This window comes from Myotis brandtii, unplaced genomic scaffold (assembly GCF_000412655.1).
Source record: "Myotis brandtii unplaced genomic scaffold, ASM41265v1 scaffold103, whole genome shotgun sequence".
Lineage (NCBI taxonomy): Eukaryota > Metazoa > Chordata > Mammalia > Chiroptera > Vespertilionidae > Myotis > Myotis brandtii.
The window spans coordinates 4,559,218-4,579,399 of record NW_005353460.1 but is presented as its reverse complement, the minus strand read 5'-3'; the positions used below and the strand labels follow the sequence as shown (position 1 = coordinate 4,579,399).

General features: G+C 54.3%; 1 protein-coding gene across 3 annotated transcripts in view; it reads left to right on the top strand.

Moving 5' to 3' along the window:
• ANK1 (ankyrin 1, erythrocytic) overlaps positions 1–20,105 on the top strand; it is a 624,245-nt gene extending 604,140 nt beyond the window's left edge. The window contains exons 44-49 of one of the 3 annotated variants that reach the window (XM_014536490.1): positions 1,320–1,878; positions 5,098–5,395; positions 10,561–10,644; positions 11,669–11,809; positions 12,069–12,201; positions 18,396–20,105. In XM_014536490.1, coding sequence (XP_014391976.1) covers positions 1,320–1,878; positions 5,098–5,395; positions 10,561–10,644; positions 11,669–11,809; positions 12,069–12,167 — 1,181 coding nt within the window. In that variant the 3' untranslated portion in view covers positions 12,168–12,201; positions 18,396–20,105. Of the gene's footprint in view, positions 1–1,319; positions 1,879–5,097; positions 5,396–9,503; positions 9,932–10,560; positions 10,645–11,668; positions 11,810–12,068; positions 12,202–18,395 lie in introns of those variants that run through there. The other 2 variants (XM_005856455.2, XM_005856456.2) reach the window with 2 other exon arrangements.
• The last annotated feature ends 77 nt before the right edge of the window (positions 20,106–20,182 follow it).

The following is a 20,182-nucleotide window of genomic DNA, read 5'->3' as shown; positions in this document are numbered from 1 at the left end:
GGGGGTGCGGGATGAACGGCAGAATGAAGAGCCTGGACACCAGCTTAGAGTATCTAGCAAGGTACGCTGCAGGGGGCAGCGCCACCATACCCAGGTCCTCCCTTTGGCTCTGTTGGGTCTTCAGAAGCTGTAGGTACACTCCCTAGTTCCCCAGACAAGCTGAGCCAAATGGAGAATCTTCTAGCTCCTTCTCCCACCCACAGATTGGCACCTGCTCTGAAGGGGAGTCGGAGGCCCTCTGTCCCCTTTTCACAGGGACTCCCCATTCCTGGCTAGAGGAGCCGCCTGACAGGACAGTGCTCATTCAGCTGGCTCACAGGTTCTCACACATTTACACGTGCCACTCACTTGGGCTCCTAGTCACTTCTGAACATCAGGGAACCAATACCAAAGCCAATCAGAAAACTAGCAGGGACTCCTGGCCGAGCCAGTCAGGAAGGAACAGACGTTAAGAACAGGCTGTGCTGACCAGGGTACCGTGCACAGTGTCCTGAGCCAGCTGGCTCCGGTCCCACCTGCTCACTGCTGACCAGGAGCTGGAACACAACTCAGGGCCTGCCGGCAAGGAGCTCAGGGCAGAGGACTGAGCTGGCAGCCGACCTGCCTGGTGCCTCCTGGACCCTGTTCTGAACCCTTAGAGCCCTCCCTTGCGTCTCTTGAGATTATTCAAGTTGCCAGAACCATTTGGCAATGTGAGGAAAAGTTACTTCATCCCAAACCAAATGATTTCCCATTTGAGCACTGCACCGAGGCCTGTGGGTGTTCAGTGTGCCCACTAAACCCCTCCAAGGCAGCTCGGTTTCTGACCCTGGACCTGGGTGGGCTGCTCCCTCCCTTTAAGATACATTCCTGACAGATACTCCAAGGACTGTGCTAAAGGGACGTTTTGAGCAAAGAAAGAACAACATTTCTTTCTGCCCAGCCATGGAGAAGTGGGGTTTTCCTCCATTGGAGACAGATTGGAACACAAGTCCTTTGGATCAAGGCTTCTTGATCTAGCTCTGAGCTGGAAAGGAATTCCGTTCTCTTTGCCGTCCAGCAAAGGCGCCCTCCTCTTTGCCCCTCTCCCTGGCTGCCCCCACCCAAACCAGAGCCTTGTTTCTCCTGCCCAGGTGCTCTGGGCAGCAGCCACAAGCCCTGAGCAACGGAGTTTGAGCTTGGAAAGCCGCTCGCCCGGAATGTGCATGCCTCTCTGTGGCCGTGGCCGTGGCCGTGTGTGCGTGTGTGTGTGTGTGTGTGCGCGCGCGCGTGGACTTGCACGTGAGCGTGTGTGACAAAAATCGCTTCTGGAGCATGTTGCCCTCTGTCTGCCCATCCAGGTTACTCCTCGCTGCAGGACGAGCTGCTGTCCCCTGCCTCCCTGCACTACGCGCTTCCCTCTCCGCTGCGTGCAGACCAGTACTGGAACGAGGTGGCCGTCATAGACGCCATCCCCTTGGCGGCCACGGAGCATGACGCCATGCTGGAGATGTCTGACATGCAGGTGTGGTCCGCGGGCCTCACACCCTCTCTGGTCACTGCTGAGGACTCCTCTCTGGAGTGCAGCAAGGCCGAGGACTCTGACGCCACCGGCCACGAGTGGAAGCTGGAGGGGGCGTTCTCCGAGGGAACCCAGGGCCCCACGCTGGGCTCTCTGGACCTTGTGGAGGATGACACAGTGGATTCAGATGCCACAAATGGCCTTATCGATTTGCTTGACCAGGAGGAAGGTCAGAGGTCAGAAGAGAAGCTGCCAGGTCATAAGAGGCAGGAGGACTCGACAGGTGCAGGGCAGGACTCAGAGAATGAAGTGTCTCTTGTTTCAGGCCAGCAGAGGGTGCAAGCCCGCATCACAGAATCCCCCACTGTGAGTCGGGTGATGGAGACAAGCCAGGACAGGTAAGGGCTGGGCTGCCGGGGTGGGATGCCTTTCCTCGTCCTGGGTTTCCGGGTGACATTGTGCCTGGCATTGAATGCTTGGGTGCTGCTGCCCACCCTGACTCTGTGTTCTAAACGTCCTGGGACAAATCCATTCAGTATCACCAGCTGGCCTCCAAAGCCGCCCAGAGCTCAGTCTGACCCCTGTCCTGTGAGAATGGAACTGTGGTCTGCAAAGGCCAGTTCCTCCCCAAGACACCCCTGGCTGTGGCCCGCAGGAGAGAGGCTTAGGGTGTTGGGATGGGGGAGCACACTTAGGGGAGAGGTTCTAGGCTTGGAGGAACCACGTCTCTAAGTGCAGCTGGGGCTGGGTGCCTGGGCCCCTATCACTGTGGAGTGCTTATCGTTGAAGACCATATTTAGAAACCTACAAGCCCCAGGGCCCGGGAAGTCATTCGTGTGGTCACGCAGCTTGCGTGTGACAGAGCTGATAATGGTGCCCTTTCTCCTTTGCCTTTTTGAAACAGTGAGGCTGGTGGGTTTATCTAGGGCAGGACAGAGCTTTCAGCTGTCAGAGCCGGCCGTTCTTGTGGGTGACTCCTCACCAAGCTCCCTGTGACTAGAAGGCCTGGTGCTGTGCCAGCAGCAGGGAAGCATCGGTGGCAGTTCGGGCAGAAGGGCCTTGTGCACCTCTGGGACCCAGAGAGCCCTCAGACACAGAGAGCTCACAGCCACACCGTGGACACCACACTCCCGGTGCTCCGAGTGCCGAGGGGGCTTGCGGCGATGGGGAGAGAGGAGACAGGCATGGGGCGGGTCTCGCGTTGGCCCTCCTGGACCGGCTGGCACAGGAAACAAGCGACCGCAGCTGTTTCTTCCATGTCACTGTGCTTCCTCAATTCCCCCTAAAGCAAGGACACAGTTTATGTGTTCCAGAAGGCTGCGGCCACCCAAGGAGCTCAGGCCCGGCCAGGCCGTGGGAAACCTGTTCTCATGTCCCCTTCCCATCCACACTGCTCCACTCAAAATGTGGAGCTGACTGGCCAGTCCCCAGGGTCCACTCAGTGTGGCCCAAATACCATTGGAGGAGGGAGAGGAAGGTTGTTTAGAAGATGCAAGGATTTATTTCGTTCCCAAACTAATCCTTTGAGTAGGGGGAGGGGGAGAATTGGACAGACTGAGCCTGTGAGGGTTCAAAGTGAAATACTGGCTTTCCTGTGAGAGAGGCCATCTTCCAACAACCCTGATGGCCATTCACCCAACAGCATTGATTGAACACTTAGCTGTGTGCTGGCCTCTGCACCGTGGCCACAGAGGGGTCACCAGATGAGGAACCAGAAGGCCTGGACGCTGGGCCTCAGGATGTTACAGTGTGGCTCTGGGACCTTGTTCAGCCCTCTGATGGGGACGAATTTTGTTCACTCACTCAGCAATATGTCTTGAGTGCCTACTATGTGCCAAGCATTTATAAAAAAAATGCCTAGGTACTGGGGATACGGCACTGAACAAAACAGACAGTCTCTACCTGTAAGAAGTTTATATTCTAATGGAGAAACTGATGGTAACCAAGATAAAGTAAATAAAACTAAAAGAGAAATGCTAGATATTAAGTGCTAAAAAGAAAAATAAAGCAGAGAATGAGAGCAGGAGGTGTGGGGGGCAGGGGGAGAAGGGGTGGCTGAAATTATAGATAAGGTGGCCAGGGAAGCCTGGGAGAGTGACGTTGGAATAAAGACTTAAAGGAATTAGGGGTGACATCCAGCCGAAGGCCCAGCTAGTGCAGAGGCCTTGAAGTAGGGCATGCCTGGCACAGTTAAGGCACAGTGAGGAGGTCACTGTGCCTACAGTAGATCAAGGAAGATGGGGTCGGGGAGGTAATGAGGCCAGATGTGCCAGGCCCTGAGGCTCATAGAAAGACTTGGGCATTTACTGGGAGAAATGCGGAGCCATTGGAGGGTTCTGAGCAGAGGAGTGAGGTGACCTAACAGATGCCTTGACAGCAGCCTGACATGGCCAAGGGTAGAAACAGGGAGATGAGCGAGGAGGCCAGTGTTGGTGATGTGGACCAACATGGTAGCCGTGGTGGTGGTGAGAAGTGGCTATGCTCAGCGTATATTTTGAAAGTTGAACCAAAAGGGGTTTGCTTACAAATAAGACATGGGGTGTGAGAAACGGAAGTCAAAGAGCTCACCAGTGTCCTTGACCTCACAACTGAAAGGATGAAGGTGCCCTTTACCACAGACTGGGGAAGACTGGGCGGAACTGGTCTGACCATGTCCTCAAGGTCCCTGTTAGGAATCTGGAGGAGAGATGTTGAGGAGGCCGTTTCCCACCTGCAGTTCGAGGAGGTGGTGCTGGAGACAAAAGGGGTTTGCTTACAAATAAGATGTGGGGTGTGAGAAACGGAAGTCAAAGAGCTCACCAGTGTCCTTGACCTCACAACTGAAAGGATGAAGGTGCCCTTTATCACAGACTGGGGAAGACTGGGCGGAACTGGTCTGACGTGTCCTCAAGGTCCCTGTTAGGAATCCGGAGGAGAGATGTTAAGGAGGCCGTTTTCCACCTGCAGTTCGAGGAGGTGGTGCTGGAGGCAGGCACCTGGGCATGAGCAGCATGCGGATGGGGTGTAAAGCCATGGCCTGAACTCGCTCCTTTAGGAAGTGGGTGTAGATAGAGCTGAGGTCTGAGAATTGGGCCCTGGGTGCTCCAATGTTCAGAAGTCAGGGAAATTAGGAGGAACTAACAAAGGACACGGAAAAGGAGAGGCCAGAGAGTGGGGGGAAACCAGGCAAATGGGGTGTCCCAGAGGCCACAGAAGAGTGTGTTTCCAGGGGGAGGGAGTGACTGCCTTTCAGGTGAGCACAGAGATGAGGACTGTTGAGTGCAGGTGGCCTGGAGGGCTGGGGGGGAGGTGGGAAACGTGATGGGTGTGGAGGCCCCATGACTGGATCTTTGGTGTGAGCCTAGTGCCTTGGGAGCCCAGAGTAGGGCCGACCACTCAAAGGGAGGGCACCAATGGCACTGGTACCCGTGGCCCTCCCCACCTGGACAGCATGGATGGCCCACCTGTACCTGTCTGGACAGGGCAGGAAGCTATGTGATTTGCTCACACTCTCCCGTCCCTCAGGTGGGCTGTATAGGATGTGTCCTGGGTGAGCCAGGGCTCTGGAGGGGGAGGGTATCTCAAAGAGCAGAGACTGAAGGGTGACCAGGTGTCCTTTCTCTCTTCCGGGACCCCAGACTGCAGGACTGGGATGGGGAAGGCTCCATTGTCTCGTACCTGCAAGATGCTGCACAAGGTTCCTGGCAAGAGGAGGTCACGCGAGGCCCACACTCATTCCAGAGAACCGTCACCACTGTCAAAGGGCTGGAGCCCAGTGGGTCTCGGGAGTATGAGAAGGTCCTGGTGTCTGCGACTGAGCACTTGCAGCCAGAGCAGCCGGAGGCCGAGAGCCTGCAGGCTGACTGGGAACGAAGACAACAAGGCCACCGAGAGCGGGTGCAGGAGGCAGAGAGCACCTTCTCCCAGCTGGTAAAGGTGAGAGCCCGCAGGGAGGGGCCTGCTGATGCCTGTCCCAGCACCAGGCCACCTCCTCTTCACTCAGCCCAGAGCTGAGCATGTTTATTTGCTTTAAGCATTGTGGCGGTGGCTTCACTTTCTCTAGAAGCTTCCTTGGTCTTGGTCTACCTGTCTGCCTCCTTGACCCCTACTGAGGGAAGGGAGGGGCTGACCTGTGTGGAGCTCCTGAGCGCTCAGGCACAGCCTGTGCTGTCATCATCCTCACAACTGCCCGGCTCCCAGAGGTGATTCCCATCTGCAGCTGATGGTTGAGCAACTCGCCCAAGGTCACAGGGTCAGAAGTGGGCTTTGAGTCCAGCCTGGCTGACTCCAAAGCCATGGGTCTTGTTTTCTCTTTTCGTCATGTTTTAGAAAGGGCTTAGAGCTGGGTGTTGGGCTAACTGGTCCAACCATGGTCTGCGTGGCTGTGGACAAGCCCCTCTTCTTGGCACCTTGGTTTCCTCACTGGTAAACGAGGAGTGAATGGACTATTGCCGAGGTTCACCCAGCGGGAATTCTGGTTCTGGGGTGGGCTCATCAAGGGGCACAGGAGAGGGACGGGGAGAACCTTCCCACCACAGACTCGCTCTCCTCTCCTCCGGTTCCCTGGCCTCGTCCTCCATCAGCTCTCCCTCCTTCCACCCCTTTCAGTTGTCCTACTGTACTTTTTCTGTTCGTTCACTTTTATCTTCATGCTCCATTCCCATTTTCTTGCCCCTCCTCATTCCCACAGGCATCCACTTTAATGTGGTTTTTGTTTGTTTGTTTGTTTAGATATATTTTATTGATTTCAGAGAGGAAGGGAGAGGGAGAGAGAGATAGAAACATCAATGATGAGAGAGAATCATCGATCGGCTGCCTCCTGCATGCCCCACACTGGGGATGGAGCCCGCAACCCGGGCATGTGCCCTGACCAGGAATCAAACACTGACCTCCTGGTTCATAGGTTGACACTCACTGAGCCATGCCAGCCAGGAATTAATGTGTTTTTTGAAAAAAAAGTTTTATTATGAAAAACTGCAAATAAATACAAAAACAGACAGAATATCATATTCAAACCATGACCTCCTGGTTCATAGGTTGACACTCACTGAGCCATGCCAGCCAGGAATTAATGTGTGTTTTTTAAAAAAGGTTTTATTATGAAAAACTGCAAATAAATACAAAACAGACAGAATATCATATCAACTCTCCATGCACACACCACCCAGGCTGCACAATTACCTACACATGGCCAATCTTGTTTCACCTGAACCCCCATCCACTCTCTCCCACCTCCCCCAGATTATTTTGAAGCAAATTCCAGATATCTTATTAATGTGTCTTTTTTAAATTTACGGGTTCTTATGAAATTGGCGTTGCTGGTCTGTGCCCATGTATTTTTAATGTGTGCATGAGTGTGTGTTCCGTGTCTCCTTTGGCTTCTCACTGTTCAGTCAGCACCGTTTCCTCACCCAGGAGCCGCCTCCTTCCTCCTGGTCCCGCCTGCTGCTTTCTTCTCTTCCTGTGCTCCTACCTGAAACCAGTGCCCGCAGGCACCCTGAGGACCGCAGGCCGCGCGCTGGCTCCACAATGGTCCCAGGCTGCCGACGGCCAAGAGCTGCTAGGAATTAATCGGGTTTTATTTAGAATGCGTCCTTGCCAAGTATGTGCCTCGGACAGGACAGGCGGCTGCGTCCATTTTTAACCCCAGCCCACCCCGGTGCACGTTTTGCTATCGAGCTATTCCTTGGTCCCCTCTGCTGCTGCTCCCAGTAGCAAGTGCTCGGCCCAGAGCACAGGAGCTCTTAACCGGGTTTGGACTCCTGACTCCTGGGGAAAGAGAAAGACTGCAGGAGCGGTATTTTCCACCTTTCCTCTGCAGTCAGCCTTTGGTGAGGGAAAGCCTGGGGAGAAAGCAGTATCACCCCAGAGGATCAAGGGAGAAACCCTCTATGTCAGCAGTTCTCAACCTGTGGGTCGCCAACCTGTGGGTCGCGACCCCTTTGGGGGTTGAACGACCCTTTCACAGGGGTCGCCTAAGACCATCGGAAAACACATATATAATTACATATTGTTTTTGTGATTAATCACTATGCTTTAATTATGTTCAATTTGTAACAATGAAACTGGGGGTCACCACAACATGAGGAACTGTATTAAAGGGTTGCAGCATTAGGAAGGTTGAGAACCACTGCTCTAGGTCATTTGGTCCATCTGACTCATTTATAAATGAGGAAACTGAGGCCCAGAGTGCCTGAGGGTGTGTCCAGGGTCACACGATGAACCAGGAGAGGCCAGACCTCCTCCTTTTTCCCAGTGGGCGTGTCATTACGGCAGGGCGGGGGGAGGGGGGGGGCAGGCACACCTAACGCCTCCCCAGCCTAGGACAGGATTGGATGGTGTGGATGAGCTGTTGTCCTAATCATCTGGCAGGACCCAGGGGATGATCACGAGGTCCATTTAAGGTGACGGTTTACAAAGCACCCATTTGCCAGTATTTCCAGTGAATCTCTGAGAACAGTGACGCGGAGAGAGAGAGATGCCTCATCATTGGGGGCTTGGGAGGCAGGCCTGAAATGATCGTGAGCCAGCCAGTCCTCCCCTGACGACCTGGGGGGAAATACCTGGAATTGGACTCTTCTTGGCTGGGCCAAAACCAGATATGCTGCAGCTTCTATTTTTCCAGTGCTTTCTTGTTGAAATGGGGCAGTGCTGTGCCGTGGTGGTGGCGGGAGTTTGAAATCTGACTCCTTCGTTTACTTACTCTTTCACATAGGCAGGTGCCTTAACCTGTCTGTGCCCCCTTTTCCTTTGTGGAAGGTGATAGAGCCTGCATGGTAGGATCATTGCAAGGCTAAACTGAGTTAGTATGTGAAAGTGTTTGCTGTTATTATTGACTAGAGGCCTAGTACACAAAATTTGTGCACGGGGGGGGGGGGGGGGTTTTTTTGCCCTCTCACAGTCCAGGACCCCTCAGGGGATGTCCCCCAAGGGGTCCTTAGCACTGCCACGAAGGCAGAAGAGGCTCCCACCACTGCCGCTGCGCTCTCCAGCCATGAGCCCGGCTTCTGGCTGAGCAGCGCTCCCCCTGTAAGAGCACACTGACCACCAGGGGGCAGCTCCTGTGTTGAGCATCTGCCCCTAGTGGTCAGTGCACATCATAGCGACCGGTTGCTCAGCCGTTCGGTCAATTTGCATATTAGCCTTTTATTATGTAGGATAGTGGTGGTACTCACAGCCCTGTGGTCTTCACAGCACTCTCGGGAGCACTTTAATTCACCCTCTTTTAAGGGAGGAGGAAACTGAGGCCCAGAGGAGGCACCCAGCTTCCCCAACTCCCCACAGTGAGGGCGTTGTCAGGTCAGTGTGCTGTGTCCCAGATCTTTGTTCTCTCTGCCACGTGGAGGAACAGCCTGATCCCAAAAGTGAATTCCTTTCAGCCACAGCTGCTGCGGCCGCATTTGTGAATCAGCTCTGTAAAGACGGGCTTAATGCGCGTGGTTCCTGCTCTTCGTGGGCGGGCGTTGACAGTCAGCATGGGAAGAGCCTTTGAGGACAGGCCTGAAATAGACACGCTGGTTACACGCTTACATTTAGGGTTGCTGTGCCCAGTGAAGAGGCTGATGGGAACTGCACAGCCCCACCACCTGTGCTGGGCCCTGCAGCACTGGGCCTGGGCAAATCACTTATCTCAGGGCTATTTTTGAAATAAACCCCTAACTCTCCAGGGTATTAGCTGGTCCCATCCCCATGAGAACATCATTCTGATCAGGCAATAGCAGCCCCAGGAAACACACACGTAACTGCGGACACTTATCCTCCGGACATTTATTTTGTGGAGTCCCTGAACGAGAACGCTTCCCTGGGCAGAGCTGCCTCTAGTTCCATGGGGGCGGGCAGGGAGGAAAGGTGAGGGGCCATGTCCCTCCTCAGGCTCTCAGTGGGGCGGGGCAGGGTCTCCCACAGTGACTTTGACATGTTCTCCCCGTGCCCGGGACACACACACCTGCCGGCTTTCTTCTCGCCCCGTTGGACAGCCCCAGCAGCTGGGTTGAAAGCTAAAATTATCAAAGCCTGACGTCACCCAGGCAGGAGGGTAGAGCCTGGGGCTGCTCGGCAGCAGGACACTCAGGCGGGCAGTTCCAGTGAAGGGCCGGTCGGTGTTCTGCCTGGAGAGAAAGAGTGGGAGCCTGAGGAGCGAGGATGGGAGGGGTCCCAGGAGGCCTCGGGGGTCCAAGAGGAGAATGAGAGGTTGCACCCCTGCAGCGGCCAGAGCCCTGGCTCCACTGCCGCCCGGAGGGCGGGCTGGTGAGGATGTGGACTTTCATCACCCAGCTCCTGGTCACCTTGGTGCTCCTGAGCTTCTTCCTGGTCAGCTGTCAGAACGTGATGCACATTTTTAAGGGCTCTCTGTGCTTCGTGCTGAAGCACATCCACCAGGAACTGGACAAGGAGCTGGGGGAGAACGAGGGCCTGAGTGACGACGAGGAGACCATCTCCACCAGGGTGGTCCGGCGTCGGGTCCTCTTCAAGGTAATCGCCAGGCCGGAGGCAAAAGGCAGGCCTGGAGCTGGAGGTGGGAGTGCGGAGGCCAGAAGGTCAGGAGGCCGGGCTGAGGGCACAGTGCAGGGATGTGTAGGGACGAGCTGGGGCAAGGCGCAGGCCTTCAGGTCAGGAGATGTGTTGGAAGAGAAGGGACAGGAAGGCCTCAGGGGACAGGCTCTGCCCTGGGAGCAGAGCCACCCCTCAGCGAGGACTGACAAAGCTCAGCTCTGGGATTCAGCAGACTGTTCTCATCCTGCTTCTGTCCTCAAGTTACACACAGTGTGATGGTGTCTGTGGAGGGCTTCTTCACTGTCAAGTGCTGTAGAAATGCAAATTAGGCGCCTCACTTCCTCTTAGTCTTCTCGGTGAAACTTGCATAATCGGCCCTGTTTGCCTGCTCCCCGGTGCTATTGTGGGGACCGCACACAAAGCTCTGGGCACTTGGAGCGGGTGGTTTGGCTGCCTCTACCTGCTGCGTTGGAGTTTCCGGCCGGGGTGGGGATTTGTCGGACTGTGGCTGTGGCTGCTGCTGCTGCTATTCTATCTCCTCATCCTCTAATCCTGTTCCCAGACTCCTGCTTATGAATCTTGAGTTTTCTCCCTTTCTCTAATTGCAGGGGAGTGAGCTTCAGAATATTCCAGGGGAGCAGGTGACTGAGGAACAATTCACAGATGAGCAGGGCAACATTGTCACCAAAAAGGTGGGTGCAGAGAGTCCCCTGAACTAGGGGGAGGCACGCAGGCCAAAGGCTAAAGGGCAGGCCATGGACCCGCCTCCCTCTCAGAGGGGTAAGCATGGCTCAGCTGGGACAGTTCAGGTGCCACGGGCTCCTGTCCTCTGTGATCCGGACGTGACACTCCTCATAGCCACTTTGCCCGGATTCAGCCTGAACTGAGCTCCTGCCTCACTCTTCCAGAAGGACCGAAGCCCATGGAACAGCCCAGACCTAGTCCTGTGATGCCCAGCCCTGAAAATAGCTGTAGGACAGCAGTATGGTGGTCCCCAGACTATCACTGGCCTCTTAAAATGAAAAGGATGTGGAAATGCATTGAGTTGGCAGCAGATTTTAACTCGGTAGACATGAAGTTGCCTGTCTAGGGTTGGGCACTCTGCTAGGTTTTGGCAGAAGGGAGAAGAAGGAGCAAAGGGAAGACCTCGTATGTGCTCCCCTAGGATGCTGCTCACACTACATTGGAGCAGACCCCTTATGTTCGTCTGTCCTTCAGCGCACGAGCTTTGTGCGGGCAGGGGTCATGCTTGTTTATGTTTTCATCCCCCACTCCTAGCACATGGTAGGTGCAAAGTAAACAGTTGCTAGACTACTTAGATGAATGAATAAGGGAATGGGTAGATGGCATTGAATTACCATAGTTGAAAAGGAAATGTCCTCTGCCCTCAGGAGCTCATAGGTGTACAAGTATGACAGACAGTGTAAACTGCCCTCCATACCAAGAGGCAGAGGAATTGCGGTGGGCTAAGACAGAAGTTACGCATGGTCCAACCGTGTCATTGAAAACCTGCTAAGACCCCTCTGCAAATTCTAGTCCCTCTGAGGCTGTCCAACTCGAGTGTTTCCACACAGTGCTGGGAGTGAGAGACCCATCCCTGTTCTTGCCACTTGAGGACAAAGGCTGCCTCTCCCCCAACTTCATTCCTGGGAACCCGCTCTTTTTGAGCTCCGTCATGGCTTCGCCAGCCCTTTCTCCCCGCCCTCTCTTTTCCAGATCATCCGCAAAGTTGTTCGGCAGATAGAGTCGTCTGGTGGCGATGACACCCAGGAGCATGAGGAGGTGATTGTCGAGGGGCCCCAGGAAGATCCTGGGGAGATGGAAGTTGATATTGATAACTTTATGAGACACATCAAGGTACTGTGGTGGCCACAGCCTCTGAGGCACTCGCTCTTCCGAGTGGCCCAGCACCTGTACCTGCTGCTCGCCTCTGCGCCCGGCACTTCGGGTTCCAGTCTGTGCTGTGCTCACCCGTCTGGGTTCCCCTTCGAGCCTTCCTTTCCCCGGGAGGCAGTGTTGCCACCCGCTCCGGATGATGCCTTTCATTCTCTTGCCCACTTGTTGCCTGTCTCTCTGTGCGATCTGTCCTGTGTTCTGTCTCTGCTGCTGTCTCCAGGTGGAGCGGAGAGGGAATAGCCTGCAGCCGGACCTGATAGAGGGCAGGAAGGGGGCTCAGATAGTGAAGCGGGCAAGCCTGAAAAGGGGGAAGCAGTGATCTTGAGCACCCCCCTCAAATGGCCTCTCTGGAGGTAACAGTCTTTCTGCATCCTTTCTGCATGGCTTGGTCTTCGTGGAGTGGCTGGGCCCGGGGATGGCTGCTCACATCTCACCCGCCCCTCCCAGCATGGTGCAGGGTGGCAGCGTTGCTGTGGTCCAGGGGCATGGATTCTCATCCCCACCTTCCAACTGTGTCTCTGACTCTCAATTGCCTCATCCAGAAAACAGAGTCAACACTAGCTGCTGACCTACCTCTCAGGAAGTGCAAAAGTACAGAGTTGAAAAATGCTTGGATGAGTGACAGCGCTTGGTAATCGCCATAGTAACATCACCCTGGCAACCAAGCAGTGGGGACCTGGGAGATGGGGACAGGGCATCAGAGAGGGAAGCTGAGTCTGTCTAGCCTGAGCTAGTCCAACCCACAGTGACAGACTTAGAACTGGACTGTCCCTTGAACCTGGAGCCCTGCAGACGTCCCCTCCAACCTAAGGCCTCCATTCTCCTTGGTGGTTCTTGGAACCTGTCGCTGCCCTGCTTTCTAGGAAAGGGCGAAGTTCGCAGGCCCAGGGGTGGTGGTGTTGTCCCGACAGGCCAGGAGGGCTGTGGGGCCCTGGTGCATGGCATGCGTGAGCATGGGGCCGTGTGGCTGAGAAGCCTGGTGTGCGGTGATGTGTCGTGAAGCAGGGCCGTGAAGATGTTCCAGCGGGCCCTGTGGTGCCGGGGGCTTCAGCGGTCCCCTCTGACCTCATCCTCCCTGAGGGATCCTGTACTGAGCTGCCCCGAGGTTCTTCATTGCACCCGGCTCGGGGCAGCTCAGTACAGGATGCGTCGGGGCGGGAGTCGGCAGGAAGCGAGGAAGCACCGTGGCCCCAGCGCAGCACTAACCCGCCTGCTGCCATCCAAACCCCCAGACCCCGGCTCTGGGCTGAGCGGCGAGCCAGCTCCGGCTTTCTGCTCTCGGCAAAAGGCAGGGCTGCCGCTGCTCCCAGCCGCCAGAAGTGCTGACTCTGGGTTTCCCAAGATACCTCAGCACTTGGCAAAAAGGGGCTGGCAGATCCAGCTATGGGATAAAATTAGACCTGACTCCTCAGCAGCTTCCCTTAAGGAGGTCACAGCGTTAACCCCGGCACTGCCAGCGGGTCCCGCCAGGCTGCTGGTTTAGGAGATTCGCTGTGATCAGCCCTGGAAATAATCCAAAGGTGCAAATAATTAGAAACTCCTCTGCCTTCTGTTCCTCATGGCGGCAGCAGGGGCTTTAAACTCAGCTCCTGTCTGGCTTGGGTCCTCCTGACACCCCTGAACAGGAGAGAGGCAGCCCCGAAGCCAGCCTGGGGAGAAGGGCAGTGCCTAGGAATTTTTTTTTCTGTAGATGCTCTATCTGCACCACCCACAGGGATGTGGGTCCAGACCACTGAGTTGGGTGTCAGGGACACAGAGCAGCCTGGCTCCAGCACAGTGCTGGGGCCTCTGCCCGGAAAAGGCCAGGGGTGTGTGGTGGGACAGTGGGGAGGGAGCCAGTAGTGAGGCGGGCACCTGCCTGGGTCCCAAAGGGCCCACAATGCGCTCCCCTCCCAGCAAGACAGACCGCAGAGAGGACGGTGAAGGGGGTGAGAGCTCTCTGATCCTTAATGCTACCACCCACTCGCAAGCATGTGCAGTCGGCCTTCATGATTCGTGGACTCCACACTTGCAGATCCACCTACTAACTCAAATTTATGTTCACCCCCAAACCAACACTCACAGCACGTCCACGGTCACTCATGGGCCCACGCACAGTGGTGAAAAATTTTTGAGTCTGTTCCCAGCTGAAGTCAAACGAGGTGGCGCTCTGCCCTCTGGTTTCAGCTCTCATACCATATATAAACAAGTGTCTTTTTTGTAGTGTATTTAATGCCACGGGCTGATTTCTTTTCTTTTTTTGTATTTTGGGGCTATCTGTTGTTGATTTCGCTGTTTAAAATGGCCTCCAAGCCCAGCCAGTGTAGCTTGGTGGTTGAGCATTGACCTATGAACCAGAAGGTCACGGTTCGATTCCTGGTCAGGGCACATGCCCGGGTTATGGGCTCAATCCCCAGTAGGGGGCATGCAGGAGGCAGCCAATCCATGATTCTCTCTCATCATTGGTGTTTCTATATCTCTCTTCCTCTCCCTTCCTCTCTGAAATAAAAAAAATATATATATTTATAAAAATAAAATAAGATGGCCTCCAAGACTAGTGCTGCAGAGCTGTCTAGTGTTCCTAAGTGCAGGAGGCTGTGATGTTCCTAAGTGCAGGAGGCTGTGACATGGAAAATACATGTGTTCCATGAGCTTCATTCAAGCACGAGTTAGAGCACTGTTGGCCATGCATTCAATGTTAATGAGCCAATGATATATATTAAAGAAGGTGTCTTTAAACAGAAACTCACATCACACAAGGTTATGTATTCATTAGTTGACAAAAATATTGCGAACGGAGGCTGGCAGGAGCCTGGCGCTGTATTTTCCTCAGGAGCAATGGTTCAGTACCGGCTAATCCAGTGTTTGTGGCCAATTTTGTAGAACATTACTGCAGGTAACGAGAATCGATGCATATATTTCAAAGAGGGTGAAAGCTGGGGCTTGGGTTTAGATTGAGGCCTGGCTCCTCTGGTTTACAGGTTGTGAAGGGTAAAGGAGAACGCCTGTATTCTGGCGCTTAATCAGTCACAGAGCTGATTTGTAGTATAACCTGGACAAGTCTGTTGATCTTTCAAAGCCTTGGGTTCCTTGGTCAGAAAATAACAATGACACAGATATCCCCCTTACAGGGAGGGTGACCGAGGAGTTTATGTTTGTGAACCGACTTTGTAAAGTGTAAGTTCGAATCCGCTGTTTCTCAAAGTGTTATCTGCATCCCTCCCACTCAGTCAGCTGAGAGTCTGTTAAAATTCGGACTCCTGGTCCTTGCCCAGACCCCCCGGATTAAAGTTCTAGGGCTCAGCTTCTGCATCAGCTTAAGTGATTTTGACATGCATATGGAAGAGTGAATTAGGATGGCTGGTTTTGGTTTTCCCTTAGAAACCTCCTAGAGGTGATGTGGCACAGTTGTAGACTTTAGATTTAAAAGGTGAGCTGGAAGGAATGATGGTTAGAGTTGGTTCCGAGATGTGGAACACCCCAAAAGAGCAGAACACCCATCCCCTGGGAGGACCGAGCAGACAACAACCGCCCCTTCTGATGTCCCCACAGTCACTCCCACCTTGGGAAGAAGTTTGCATGTAAGGCCTGGCGGGTCAGGGAGGGGAGCTTTTGGGTAGTTTTTAAGAAGTTAGACAATTGCTGTTCAGTCAAGGCCTGATTGTTTGGGGCAGACCGTAGCAGCTGGTGAGTTTTGCTTTGTGCCCAAGTACTTAGGGCCAAGAAAAAGGGTGTCAGAGCTGTTAGAACGACAGCATGTAGCTGGGCAGCTGGAGGGCTGTGGACAGACCTGGGACAGGGCCTGGTTCCTGGCAGTCCTCTGCACCTATCTGGCTCCGCCTTCTGGGACTCTCGGAAAGCTGAAAGCTGCAGCGTGAAAGGCTGCTGGGTGTTTTGTTTCCTTTTTAAGAGACACTTTCTATTCAAACAGTAGGGTCGCAAGACTCGTGTTAGCTCAGACAGTAGAATATTTTAGGTTTAAAATGTAATAATCTCAATGGGAAGGGGCAGGGGGGTAGGGGTCGTGTTTTATTTGGCTGTTTTAAGTTACAGTCCGCCCTCACTCCCAGATATTGCAGGTGTATTGAAGTCTGGGCTGGGGAGAGGGGAGAGAGAGCCGCAGACACTGAGTAGAGGGTGGGAACAGGTGGGACAGCTCAGAGAGATGCATTGAGGAAAAGAACCCGACCAGTGCAGCCACTGAGCATGGGGGGCTCCATATAGAGTACGACCTTTCTCAAGGGGCCCCCAGGAGAAGGGGTGCGGGACTGAGGAAGAATCCCGGACGCGGCCAGGAGACTTGCATTCTGCTCCCCCTTCTGCTGCTGCCTGGGCGCTCCCACTGGGCCTGTCCGCTCCTCGGGAGTCTCCGTTTACCCACAGATGAAACGAGCAGTCACCACAGAATGATCTCTTCTGCTCCCTGCCTGGGCAGAAAAGCGCGTGAGAGATTGTAGCCTGACTTCCCCAGGGCCAAGATTTTACAAGGTCTCTTATTGGAGGCATGCTTAGCACTGGGGTAGGCAGTTGGGGGACCACCAGGAAGGGTAAGGCCGGCTGCTGCCCTCAGAGAGTTTGTACTGCAGCTAGGGGAAGAATGCAGACAGGAAAAGGGAATGACGACAGCATTTCCAGAGAGTCCATTTGTAGTTACATTCACATACCGTTTACTGTCCGAAGCACTTTATATACCTTTAGTTCTTCTAAACATCATAATAATCTAATGAGGTGCTTCTTCTTCTCCTTCTTCTTCTCCTTCTTCTTCTTCTTCTTCTTCTTCTTCTTCTTCTTCTTCTTCTTCTTCTTCTTCTTGTTAATCCTCACTTGAGGATATTTTCCCATTGATTTTTTTTAAGAGAATGGAAGGGAAAGGGGAGAGAGAGAGAGAAACATCGATGTGAGAGAGACACATCAATTGATTGCCTATCTCACGTGCCCCAACCAGGGCCCAGGGCAGGGTATCGAGCCTGCAACTGAGGTACATGCCCTTAACCAGAATCAACCCCTGGACCCCTCAGTCCACAGGCCAACACTCTACCCACTGAGCCAAACGAGCCTGGGTGAGGTGCATCTTCTTATTGCCCTTGTTTTCCAGCAGAGGAAACTGAGTTATAGAGAGCGTAAGTAACCTGACCAAGGTCACACAGCAGGAAATTGGCTGAGACAGGACATGAACCTCAGGCAATCTGGCTCCAGAGTTCATGCTCTTAACCACTACGCTGTGTGATCGCTCTAAATAAAGGTAGTGACAGGAGAGAAGTTTCCAGGGTTGTGAGGGGAGAAACAAGAGTGAGCCAGCGTCATCAGGAAGGCTTTGTGGAAGAGAGGTCTTGAGGGCGGTGGGCAGAACTTTAGGGGAGAGGAGAGTGCATAGTACCCTTGCCGGGAGAGCCACGGACAAAGGCAGGCAGCTGGCAGGCACTGGGGGCTCGAAGGCAGGGTACTATGACGGAAGAGTCTTGTCCTCCAGGGTGACAGCTCCTTCAAGCCACAGCAGTAGAAGGCCTCTGGCCAGGAACCTAGCACCACCCTCCCACTCCTGGAGAACCATTCAGAGTGAGTTCACCTTGGTCACCTCCAGCTTCCTCCCAACCCTGTCACCTATAGGGCCCCAGACAGCTCTGCGTGGGGACAGAATGGGGTTCTGCATTCCTTGTCACTTCCTGCACCACCCAGGAGATTGGCAGCTCCTCTTTATTTAAGTGTCCTCCTTTTCCTCGTCCATCCCAAGGTCCCTGCAGACAATCCCAAGTGGCTGGTCTTGGAAACAGAGTTTCACCCCAGGTTGGGGGATGAGGCACTGTGGGGTGGCAGGAGTGGGGTCTCGCTGTGAATCCCAGGCTGCAGAATGTGGAACTGATGCTGCAGGCGAAGCGCTGTCTTCTAGCCTGAAGCACAGTATCTTAGGGAGACTACACCGGTCTTCCAACGATCTCATGGCCACAGCAGAGGCTGTCCATCCACGGGGCATGAGGAGACGAGCTAGAGGCCCTTGACAGTAAGAGCTGTGGACCAGAACCAAAGAGGCACTGCTGTCCCTTCGAGCCATGATCTTGTCTCCTCCATCTCCGGGATCCCGGGGATGACACATAGCAGATATCGATGCATGTTGGCTACACTGAACTGAAAAAGTAGAGGGTCCCACTGCCTAGCCTCGCCCCTCTCTTGGCACAAGCCCTGGCTCATGATCATGGCCCCTTTCGTAGGTACAAGACCTAGTCATTTCTCCCCCAGGTGACTGCATAGGCATGAGAGCCTCCTGCCTCCTCTCCGAGGCTCTGAGCACCCACACAGGAGGGTTTTGTATGGCAGGGAACTAGGACCGGCCAGGTCAGCCACCTCTGAGAGGCAGCCTCTGGGGTGGGGAGTGGGGAAGGGTGGCTGGTATTTCAGGAAGGTCAGGGGCTTCCAGCTCAACACCTTTCTGCTCATCGCCTTGCTTGGGGAGGCTGCTTTTCCTGAATCAGACCCTGCCTGAGCAGCCAGCACAAAACTCAGTATTTGGGGTTTTTGCTGGGAGTTGCACCTTTAAATTCTAAGTATCTCCTTCTCTCTTTGTGTCCCTTAGGATCACACCTCAACACCCAACCCTTGAACTCCACACACTCTGCCATGCACACAGGAGGAGAGCTGGACCGGAGGGCAGCACAACGGCGCACATGTTCCTCTAGGCTAACGGCATGATCTCCGTAAGGGACTTCCTCTAGTCTCCTATTCGCATGAATGACCGACTGTAGACGCATGACCTACAGTCCTCAATCCTGCCTCTAGCGACAACCGATCTCTGTTGGGAATCAGGACAAAAGCAGCAAGAATGGGGGGGTGCGGGGGGAGAGGGATAGAAAGCAAGCGCAAGAGAGCGCATGAATGCAGAAGTGAACAAGGGCTCTTTGTGGCTGGGGATGATATATTTTTTTAAAACATTTTCATTTTGACTTGTTACAGGGTACTTATTTTTTCAATATCTCTAAGAAATCTATATGGGCTTCCTGGAAAGAAAAAAAAAAGAGAACTAGGCTTGAAATCAGTTCAGCACCTTAATCCTATGTCCTCATCTGCCAGTCTTCCCTACCCACACACACCCCCATTCCATTTGTGACAGCCCCTCCCTCTCCCCAGTGGACCGTTCCCCCCCCCCGCCCCAGAACTCTCTACATGACATTAAGGACACACACAGAGGCACCGCTCCCCTCTACTCAGTATACACACAGATTTTACTGTGATGTCTGAAGCTGTATAGAATCTCCTGTGGATAAACTGGAATTTTTTTTATGTTGCCTCTCTCTCTCTCTCTCTCTCTCTCTCTCTCTCTCTCTCTCTCTTTCTCTGCCAGTTTCAGTATTAATCATCTTCCCATGGAAAATCATTACCTTTGGAGTGCATTCGGGGTTCCTTGTGTTAGGGACTTAAGAAGCTGAGGTGAGGACCCCAGGCGTAGCTGTAGGGCTCACAGGGAGCCAGTGCCCCGTCTCAAAGGGTCTTGGCTCTCAGTTGGTGGCTGTCCCGGGATTGCACCAGCATGTTCACTAGAGAAGAGGTTTTCTATATCTTCAAGCACCTATATCATAGTCTGTGTTCAAAGTGTAAACTGTACAGTAATCAGCCTTGTGTATATGAAAAATAATAAATACTATGCAAACCAATAGAAACACTTTAGCAGTATGTGCACAGCACCAACAGCTCAGCTCTGGGCTTCTCCGGGCTGCGAGGAGCCACAGCCTGTCTCCATGAAAGAGGGAGTAGGGCTGGGGAATGCATCTGTGGGTTCTCAGAAGTTAGCCGCCCCCAAGGTCTCCCAGAGCGAACTCGGTGCTCTAAGTCCAGGCAGCCGGTGGGATGGGGGGCCTAGGCTGACAGCCTCAGTCTCCCCACTCTGACCAAGCCCCTCCGCCCACCTGAGAGGAGGGTGAGGGGCCCACTCCTGACCACATGCCCAGGGGAGGGCCAGCCGGAGGAGGAGAGAGCTGACCACCAGGAGGCCTGGGGCTAGGAAGGAGACCCCCCTAGGCCAGGCCTCCGGTCGGGGCAGGAAGGAAACAGACAGCTGGCTGTTCCTAGCCTCGGTGCCACCCGGGAAGAGCCTTAAAGTTACATCAGAGCCTCCGGCAGAGGGAGGCCCAAATCAGCACAACCGGCCCCGTCCTGCGCGGCGGGCGCCCTCCAGGGCCAGAGAGAGATCGGCAGGCTCTGCTGGCTGTCCCAGAGCCACTGTTCGCGGGGCCAGTCACCCTCTTCCCTGCCACTCTTCTGACGCGTCCTCAGAACACAGTCACACTTTCCAAGTAGCACAGACGCCCCCTCAGCGTCAGCGCCCCCCACCGCCCTGCTGCCCGTCGCCAGCCTCGCAGATCCTGG